The sequence below is a fragment of the Capra hircus genome, unplaced genomic scaffold, assembly GCF_001704415.2.
Source record: "Capra hircus breed San Clemente unplaced genomic scaffold, ASM170441v1, whole genome shotgun sequence".
NCBI classification, from domain to species: Eukaryota; Metazoa; Chordata; class Mammalia; order Artiodactyla; family Bovidae; genus Capra; species Capra hircus.
In genome coordinates, this window is record NW_017191928.1 from 1 (window position 1) to 10,546 (window position 10,546).

A 10,546-nucleotide genomic window follows, 5' to 3' on the forward strand; every position below is an offset into this window, starting at 1 on the left:
ACCCCAGACCAGAGAGGGAGACCCAGCACCCGGACATGGAGAGGGAGACCCCAGAGCCTGGACCCGGAGAAGAGACCCCAGACCCAGAGAGGGAGACCCAGCGCCCGGACCTGGAGAGGAGACCCCAGCGCCCGGACCTGGAGAGGGGGAGCCCAGAGCCTGGACCCGGAGAGGAGACCCCAGACCCAGAGAGGGAGACCAGCGCCCGGACCCAGAGAGGGAGACCCCAGCGCCTGGACCTGGAGAGGAGACCCCAGACCCAGAGAGGAGAACCCCAGCGCCCGACCTGGAGAGGGGACCCCAGCGCCTTGGACCCGGAGAAGGAGACCCCAGCACCTGGACCTGGAGAGGGGGGCCCAGTGCCCTGGACCCGGAGAGGCAGACCCCAGAGCTGGACCCGGAGAGGACCCCAGCGCCCGGGCCCGAGAGGAGACCCAGCGCCTGGACCGGGAGGAGGAGACCTCAGAACCTAGACCCGGAGAGGGAGCCCAGACCCAGAGAGAGAGACCCCAGAGCCTGGACCTCTGGAGAGGAGACCCCAGTGCCGGACCTGGAGAGGGAGACCCCAGCGCTCAGACCGGGAGAAGGAGACCCAGAGCCTGGACCAGAGAGGGACCCCAGACCCAGAGAGGGAGACCCCAGCACCTGGACCCGGAGAGGAGACCCCAGCGCCCGGACCTGGAGAGGGAGACCCCGAGCATGGACCCGGAGAGGAGACCACCCAGACCCGGAGAGGAGACCCCAGACCCAGACCCCCACCCGGACCCAGAGAGGAGACCCCAGCTCCCGGACCTGGAGTGGGAGACCCCAGTGCCCAGACTGGGAGAAGGAAACCCCAGAGCCTGGACCAGAGAGGGACCCAGACCCAGAGAGGGGGACCCCAGCACCAGACCAGGAGAGGGAGACCCCAGACCCCAGACCCAGAGAGACCCCAGCACCCAAACCAGAGAGAGAGAGACCCAGCACCCAGACTCAGAGAGGAGACCCCAGCACCTGGACCCGGAGAGGGAGACCCAGAGCTTGGACCCGGAGAGGGAGACCCCAGATCCCGGACCAGAGAGGGAGCCCAGACCAGAGAGGGAGACCCCAGAGGCCAGACCCAGAGAGGAGATGCCAGCACCTGGACCAGAGAGGGAGACCCCAGAGCCCGGACCCAGAGAGGAGACCCCAGAAACCAGACCAGAGAGGAGACCCCAGCACCCGGAGAGGGAGACCCAGCGCCTGGACCTGGAGAGGGAGACCCCAGAGCCTGGACCCGGAGAGGGACCCAGACACAGAGAGGAGACCAGAGCCAGACCCCAGCAGAGGAGACCCAGAGCATGGACCCGGAGAGGAGACCCAGCACCCAGACCCGGAGAGGAGACCCAGCACCCCGAGAGGAGACCGCAGCATCCGGACCTGGAGAGGGAGACCCCAGCGCCTACCCGGAGAGGCAGACCCAGCGCCCGGACCCGGAGAGGGAGATCCAGAGCCTGGACCCAGAGAGGGACCCCGGACCCGGAAAGGGAGACCCCAGCACCTGGACCGGAGAGGGAGACCAGAGCCTGGACCCAGAGAGGGAGACCTCAGATCCCGGACCCGGAGAGGGAGACCCAGAGCCTGGACCCGGAGAGGGACCCCGGACCCAGAGAGGGAGACCCAGCACCTGGACCTGGAGAGGGAGACCCAGAGCCTGGACTGGAGAGGGACCCCACACCCTAGAGGGAGACCCCAGAGGACAGACCCAGAAAGGAGACCCCAGCACCTGGACCCGGAGAGGGAGACCCCGGATCCTGGACCCGGAGAGGGAGACCCCAGCGCCCGGACCCAGAGAGGGACCCCAGACCCAGAGAGGAGACCCAGAGGACCAGAGAGGAGACCCCACCTGGAGAGGAGGCATGGGGATGACCCGGAGAGGGAGACCCCAGCGCCCGGACCCGGAGAGGAAGACCCAGACCCAGAGAGGGAGACCTCAGTGCCGCGGCCCAGATAGGAGACCCAGACCCCAGACCGGACCCAGAGAGGAGACCCAGCACCCGGACCTGGAGAGGAGACCCCAGTACCCGGACCCGGAGAGGGAGACCCTAGCGCCCAGACCAGGAGACCCCAAACTCAGAGAGGAAACCCCAGCACCTGGACCTGGAGAGGGAGACCCAGAGCTTGGACCTGAAGAGGGACACCCCAGATCCCGGACCCGGAGAGGGACCCCAGACCCAGAGAGGGAAGACCCAGAGACCAGATCCAGAGAGGAGATGCCAGCACGGGGACCCAGAGAGGAGACCCCAGCACCTGGACCTGGCAGAGGAGACCCCAGACCTGACCTGGAGAGGGAGACCCAGAGCCTGGACCCCAGACCAGAGAGGGAGACCCCAGAGCCCAGACCCAGAGAGGTGACCCCAGCACCTGGACCCGGAGAGGGAGACCCAGCACCTGGACCTGGAGAGGGGGAGCCCAGTGCCCTGACCCGGAGAGGCAGACCCAGAGCCTGGACCCGAGAGGAGACCCCAGCGCCCGGGCCCGGAGAGGAGACCCCAGCGCCTGGACCGGGAGGAGGAGACCTCAGAACCTAGACCCGGAGAGGGAGCCCAGACCCAGAGAGAGAGACCCCAGAGCCTGGACCTCTGGAGAGGAGACCCCAGTGCCGGACTGGAGAGGGAGACCCCAGCGCTCAGACCGGGAGAAGGAGACCCAGAGCCTGGACCCAGAGAGGGACCCCAGACCAGAGAGGGAGACCCAGCACCTGGACCCGGAGAGGAGACCCAGCGCCCGGACCTGGAGAGGGAGACCCCCGAGCATGGACCCGGAGAGGAGACCCCAGCACCCAGACCCGGAGAGGGAGACCCCAGACCCAGAGAGGGAGACCCAGCACCCGGACCCAGAGAGGAGACCCCAGCTCCCGGACCTGGAGTGGGAGACCCCAGTGCCCAGACTGGGAGAAGGAAACCCAGAGCCTGGACCCAGAGAGGGACCCCAGACCCAGAGAGGGGGACCCCAGCACCAGACCAGGAGAGGGAGACCCCAGACCCCAGACCCAGAGAGACCCCAGCACCCAAACCCAGAGAGAGAGAGACCCCAGCACCAGACTCAGAGAGGAGACCAGCACCTGGACCCGGAGAGGGAGACCCCAGAGCTTGGACCCGGAGAGGGAGACCCCAGATCCCGGACCCAGAGAGGAGCCCCCAGAGAGGGAGACCCCAGAGGCCAGACCCAGAGAGGAGATGCCAGCACCTGGACCCAGAGAGGGAGACCCAGAGCCCGGACCCAGAGAGGAGACCCCAGAAACCAGACCCAGAGAGGAGACCCCAGCACCCGGAGAGGGAGACCCCAGCGCCTGGACCTGGAGAGGGAGACCCCAGAGCCTGGACCCCGGAGAGGGACCCCAGACACAGAGAGGGAGACCCCAGAGCCCAGACCCAGAGAGGAGACCCAGAGCATGGACCCGGAGAGGAGACCCAGCACCCAGACCCGGAGAGGGAGACCCCAGCACCCGGAGAGGAGACCGCAGCATCCGGACCTGGAGAGGGAGACCCAGCGCCTGGACCCGGAGAGGCAGACCCCAGCGCCCGGACCCGGAGAGGGAGATCCAGAGCCTGGACCCGAGAGGGACCCCGGACCGGAAAGGAGACCCCAGCACCTGGACCCGGAGAGGGAGACCCCAGAGCCTGGACCAGAGAGGGAGACCTCAGATCCGGACCCGGAGAGGGAGACCCAGAGCCTGGACCCGGAGAGGGACCCGGACCCAGAGAGGGAGACCCCAGCACCTGGACCTGGAGAGGGAGACCCAGAGCCTGGACCTGGAGAGGGACCCCACACCCTAGAGGGAGACCCAGAGGACAGACCCAGAAAGGAGACCCCAGCACCTGGACCCGGAGAGGGAGACCCCGGATCCTGGACCCGGAGAGGGAGACCCCAGCGCCCGGACCCAGAGAGGGACCCCAGACCCAGAGAGGGAGACCCCAGAGCCCGGACCCAGAGAGGAGACCCCAGTGCGGGGACCTGGAGAGGAGACCCCAGCATGGGGACCCGGAGAGGAGACCCCAGCGCCCGGACCCGGAGAGGGAGACCCCAGCGCCCGGACCCGGAGAGGAAGACCCCAGACCCAGAGAGGGAGACCTCAGTGCCGGGCCCAGATAGGAGACCCCAGACCCCAGACCCCGGACCCAGAGAGGAGACCCCAGCACCCGGACCTGGAGAGGAGACCCCAGTACCCGGACCCGGAGAGGGAGACCCTAGCGCCAGACCAGGAGACCCCAAACTCAGAGAGGAAACCCAGCACCTGGACCTGGAGAGGGAGACCCCAGAGCTTGGACCTGAAGAGGGACCCCAGATCCCCGGACCCGGAGAGGGACCCCAGACCCAGAGAGGAGACCCAGAGACCAGATCCAGAGAGGAGATCCAGCACGGGGACCAGAGGAGGAACCCCAGCACCTGGACCTGGAGAGGAGACCCCTGCACCTGGACGGGAGGGAGACCCCGAGCCTGCACCTGGAGAGGGAGACCCCAGAGCCTGCACCCGGAGAGGGACCCCAGACCCAGAGAGGGAGACCCCAGAGCCCAGACAGAGAGGTGACCCCAGCAGAGAGAGGGAGACCCAGCGCCCGACCCAGAGGAGACCCCAGCACCTGGACCCGGAGAGGGAGACCCCAGAGAGACCGGAGAGGAACCCCACACCCTAGAGGGAGACCCCAGAGGCTGGACCCAGAGAGGAGACCCCAGCACCTGGACCCGGAGAGGGAGACCCAGAGCCTGGACCCGGAGAGGAACCCCACACCCTAGAGGGAGACCCCAGAGGCCAGACCCAGAGAGGAGACCCCAGCGCGGAGACTCGGAGAGGAGTCCCCAGCACCTGGACCCGGAGAGAGAGACCCCAGAGTCCAGACCCAGAGAGGAGACCCAGCGCTCGGACACGGAGAGGGAGACCCAGGCCTGGACCTGTAGAGGGAGACCCCAGCTCCTGGACACGGTGAGGGAGACCCCAGAGCCAGAGAGGGAGAACCCCAGACCTCGGACCCGGAGGGAGACCCAGCGCCGGCAGAGGCAGTGGAGGTAAGGAGGGTGAGAATGCACATCCCACCTGAACAGCGAATTGAGAGCTGGTAACAGACGCTGGCGGAGGGAAGAGAGCGCGTCAGGGTTCCCTGGGACCGGACCTTTCCCCCTCACGCTGTTCGCGCCTCACGTCCTCACTGGATTCACAGAAGCACCAGGGGGTTGTCCCTGGGAGGTGCCCTGGGCTCTAGGGGGCCTTGTCATCAGATGGGGAGGAACAAGGAGCCCCGTTGTGCCCCGTGAGGGTCTGAGCGACCGCACTGTGCAGTGAGCGGCCCGTGGAGAGGCGCACCAGGCAGGGTCAGTGAGCAGCCGGGCCTCCTCCCCGTCCGCCTCGGCCTGGCGCCCCGCCGCCCTGCACTGGGGCCCCGCACGTGATCGGGTTCACCAGCGAGGTGCACGAGGCAGGGGTCTGGCCTGCCGGGAAGGGCTGGCTCCCGACGCAGTCGCCGCCCTGTCTCCTGGCCGCTTCCTGCTCTTCCTGCCTGAATGCAGAAGCGACGTCTGGCCGCTGGTGGCCGTCCGGTGACGCTGAGGATGACTGAGGCTGTAGTTCAAAGGATCCGGCCTCCCAGTGCCCCCTCACTCAGCCCCACCGCCCAGGCTGCTCTGGCCTCGTGCTGGGAGAAAGCAAAGCTCCGATCAGGCTGAGTGCCTGAGGCTGGTTACAGGCCAGGGCAGCCGAACACAAGAGCTCAGTGGTCCCAGTGGTCGCGCAGAGCTGATCGGAAAGAGGGCCCGTTGGTAAGCCAGGGCCTTGGGTCTCGGATCTGGCTCCCGGAACCCCCAGGACCTGCCCCTCCCCTCACTGTACAGCCCAGCGCCCACTTCTGAGGCTGCAAGGAGCTGGGAGAGACATGCGCCCACCACTGCCCTGGTTCTGTTCTTTCAGCTGAGGCTCTGGCCCCCTTGCTGGGCACTCCAAGGGCTCTGACCCGAGCTCACTGCAGGCAGACGAGGGGCCACCCCAGCTCTTCCTTACCTCTGTCCCAGTGCTTGCAACGGTCAGTCTGCACATGGTCTCAGGACAGCCCTGAGATGACGGGGCACTCAGAGATGCAGTGACCATTACTGAAGTGACCTGCTGGGGATACGTGGCTGGTGAACGATGAGATGGAAATAGAGCCAGTGTTCACGACCTGAGCTGCTCAGGGCAGGTTCCTCAATCCCACATCCAAATCTCCAGGGACAGAGCGCACCAGGTCCTTCCCTGTGTGTGCGCACGTGCTCAGCTGCTCAGACTCTTTGCGACCCAATGCACTGACCCCCCCGCCCCACCAGGCTCTTCTGTCCATGGGATTATCTGTACAGGCAAGAATACTGGAGTGAGTTGCCATTTTCCCCTCCAGCGCATCTTCCCAACTCAGGGATCAAACCCACGTCTCCTGCATTGGCAGGCAGATTCTTTACCGTCTGAGCCACCTGGGAAGCCCTACTCTCCTGCTGAATTAGGGTCTCTGGGGAAGGTGCCCCTGAATATGCATCATCAGCATTCCTCCAGAGCCCTGGCAGGATCCTGGCACACCCCAGAGCCCTGGACCCCTCCCTAGCTGAGCTGCTTTCCCAGGTGTGAGGGGCAGGCCTGTGAGATGTTAGGTGCAACCTCTGCCCAGGACTGACTCTCTGGTGCCAGACAGTGACGTTGATCAAGCGCTTCAGGAGGCAGGTCCTCAGCTGGCAGGCAGTCAAAAAGCCTGATGCCCAGGCTGGACTTCGGACCAGTGAGATTCAGGTCTCTGGGTGTGGGACACAGTCACTGGCATTTTTTTAATAAGTTCCCCAGGTGATTCCAAGGTGGAAAACCTCCTGTTCCCATGCCGTGTGGGTCGCTTTCCAACCAGAGGCCATCAAAAGCCCCTGGCCAACTATTCAACACAGCTGGCTAGGCCCCAGCCCAGAATTTCTGATTCATTAGGTCTTGGGAGGGCCCAAGAATTTGTATCTCCAAGTTCTCAAGTGGTGCTGCTGTGGAGACCTCACTGTGAGGCCAGTGGAGCAGAAAGCGAAGGGCCGGAGGAGAAACTGATTGCTCCCGTTGACTGTTGTCGAGGGACTGCTCGCTTCCAGTGAGCAGGCCCTGCCACGTGCCACGTGTGGCTCCCCGGGGACAGATTCTCCCAGGTGTACCTGCTGAGGATGGGAACCTACCTTCTGGAACATAATTAGCTCCATATAGATGGAGATTGGGACCTTGCCCCCAGGGCCCTCGGGATAGTTGGGCAGGTTGTACACCAAACAAATCCAGGGGCGATCGTTCACAAGGGTGGGACTACGGTGCTTCCCCACACTGTCCAGTGTGACAGAGCCCCCTCAAAGCTCAGAGAGTCACCATGGAGACTTCTCAGAAATTCTGCACCTACATTTGCTTTACCAGTCTCCCCTCTGCCCTTTGCCCTGCCCCCTCTGCCCCTTCGCCCTGCCTCCCTCTGCCCCCCCTCTGCCCCTTTGCCCTGGCCCCCCTCTGCCCTCAGCGATGCTTCAGGACTCCACCTCCCTCGTGCCACCTGCCCCAGGCAACCCCCGGCTGGGCCTGATCCGAGTTGCCGAGTGGGAGGCTCTACCCTCCCTGGGGCCCCTAGGGTGCTGCTGGCGTGCTGTCTGCCCTGCCTGACAGACCCTGGCACTGGCTCTGGGCTGGGGCAGGAGCTCATGGCCTTCCTCCTCTGCCACTTCATGCTGCTGACTATCCCTCCTCCACAGGAGATAAACCTGTGTGGAATCTGTTTTCTCTGGAGACACATGCCGCGGGCCAGCAGGACAGCGGCTGAGTCACTGGCAGTGGTCTCCCCTGAGCCCCACCCCCAGCCCTCGTGGCCTCTGCGGGCTTCTCCCTTTCCCGAGCACTTCCTGGCCTGACATACGTGTCCTGGGTGCTTCTGTCTGTGACTCAGGCTCAGCTGCCCCCATGTTCCTCCCACAACACTGGGCTGGTAGGAGGGACACCCATGGGTGCGCTGGGGCATCTTATCACAGGGTGTTCTGTTTGGGGCCCAAACACGGGAGAGCTCGTGGGCCCAGGAGCCGCCTGGTAGGAGCCAAAGTCCACACCTAGCCCATCAGCTTGTGACTCTGCAGGGAGAGAGGGCAGGTGGCCAGGGACCCAGGGGAGAGGACATCCAACACTCCAGGCGGCGCGGGCCTTTCCCAGGCCTGAAGTAGTCGGGGAAGGAAGGTCCCAACCTGTGGACGCCTGCCATGTTCATCTCTCCAGCCCGGGCCTCTGCCCTGGACCCCAGGCTCATAAATCCAAATGCCTCCTCCCCAAACTATCACTCCCGATATCCAGCTCCCCAGACCACTCTTCCTAATACCACAGCAACTCCAGCCTCTCTCAGCTCAGGCCAAAAACTACGACGACATCCCTGACTCCTCTATTTCTCTCACCGCTTGTATCCAAAGCTTCAGCAAATCCAACTTGTCTTTTTCTTTTGCACACCTGAGTGTGTTCATGCGACGGTGAAGTGTCACCAGTGACCCTGGCAGAGGCAGGTGGGCACTGAGAGAGGCCCACCTCCTTTTTCTCTTCCTGCCATGAGCCTGCAGTCAGGGGACATCTCTCCGGTGGGCGGCACTCGCCAGGGTGGAGGCTCTGGGGCTCTCACGGCTTGCTGGGGCAGACGGCTGGCAGCGTTATTCTCCCACTCTGAGGGCCAGGCCCAGGCCACCCCTGGCTGGGGGGCGCTCCAGAGGCATCCTGAGCAGGGGGCTCATGGAGCTCTCTCCAGCTGGGAGGGCCACTGTCCGGCAGGCCTGGGCCTGGAGGGTCCGGACCCCGTTGTGGCCTGGGCTGGGCAAGGCTGCTGCAGAATGGCCCTCTCAGCCTCGGCTAACCCACCTAGCCTCTTGCTGACAGTGCCATTGGTCTCGTTCTTGTGAGAAAGCCAGGTCGCGTGGTTTGCTCAATCTCAGGATGGAGCTGGTAGGGACAGAGGGCAGGCGGCACACAGGCTGGGTCCCCTGGCAGCTGCTGAGCCCCTGGGAGCTGCCGCCAGCTGCAATTACTTGTTGCTGACTTTTAATTTCACGTCGAGTAGCCACAGGTGATGGGAAAAGAAATTGGTCCCCATGGGCCGATTGCTTTTCCGATCTGCATTTACTAGCAGAGTTTTTGAAGGTGTCAGGAGCTGAATGTGAGGCAGCTGTCTCTGGAAGTGAGACCCACATGCAGGGCGGGGATGGGTGGGTGGGTCAGGAGGAGAGAGGCTTAGGAAAATACTTTTGCTAGCAAGGGACCATTCTTTGAGAGTTCTGAACATGCTTGCAACTTTCCTCCTCTGCCGGCTCATCCTCACCTGTTTGGAAGGGCCTCTTTCCAAATCTCTCAGAGAGCCCTTCCAAACAGGTGTTCTCCAAACCTGTGAGCCTGGGGATTTAGGTACAGGTTCACCTCGTCTCACATAATTGATGTGTACCTAAAGAATTCTTTGTTCATTAGCTTTGTTATCAATCAAATGCAGTTTTAGATGCACCAAAATGTTTGTGTTTTGAGAAAATTCTCTAGTCAATTCTTTGTTTTAAAAGACTCACAGCCAGTCGTACTCAAATTCATGTCTTCTCTCCTGAACAGCTGTGAAAACATGGCCAAGACCTTTCATAGTTCACACTATCAGAGAAATTCATAAATGGAAGGAGACGCAGATGTTTCACTCTCATTTCAGATGTGCTCTCTCTCTTTTTAGCCAGGGAGAGGCATCTTCAAATGAAATCCTACCCAGAGGCTGAGTGGACAAGTCAAGGAAGAGCGGGGGCAGCTCCAGTTGAAGGAGAACCCAGGTGGAGAAGGTCCCACGCGCCTGATGCCTCATGCAGCCAGCTTCCTGCATTCCCCCTTGAAGTCCCTAACATGTCCATGGAATCCTCAGGTTGAAGATCATCGCTGTCAAAGTGCCAAAAGCATTCTCTCTTACCTGTAGTTCCACCTCCAAGACTCCAAATACTCCCAGCTGAGCACATGCATTCAACACAGCTTTGTTTTATGACAGCAACTTATAAAATGAAAACAGTTTGGTTCCCTGCCCTCTGTATTGTCAGGCGAGAACATAGAAGAACCTAGACTTCGCCCACTGCTTGGCAGGAAGAGTGCATGTCTCCGCCTCCCACCAGGGCAGCACCATAGAAGGCTAGTGGTGCTGGAATTCCCACGCTAGACCAGCAGCAAATGGAGCTCCTCTCCCCTCAGGTGTTAACAAAGGCCAAAGTGGAGATCCTGAACTTCCACCTCTGCCTGGCAGTGGAGGTGCTGTGTCCCCCACCCCGCCCCCACCTTTTGTTGCAGGACAATCTCAGAAAAAGCCAGCTAAAATATAAGTTTTCAATAGGATCCAGATTCTCACAGCATAATACCCAGTGTCCAGGTTTCAGCTGGAAGTCACTCACCATTGGAACTAGGAGAAACCTCAACTTGAATGAAAAAAGACAATCATTACATGCCAATACTGAGATGACAGAGAATGTTGGGATTATCTGATAAGGAAAAATGCTCAGAGAGCAATTATAAGCACACTTGAAAAATAGAAAC

General features: G+C 62.5%; 1 protein-coding gene across 1 annotated transcript; it reads left to right on the top strand.

The window, feature by feature from the left end:
* Positions 1-35: 35 nt before the first annotated feature.
* On the top strand, positions 36-473 carry LOC108634892 (acidic proline-rich protein PRP25-like). The gene has a single exon (XM_018045225.1). It carries the CDS (start codon positions 36-38, stop codon positions 471-473), a length of 438 nt encoding a protein of 145 aa, XP_017900714.1.
* The last annotated feature ends 10,073 nt before the right edge of the window (positions 474-10,546 follow it).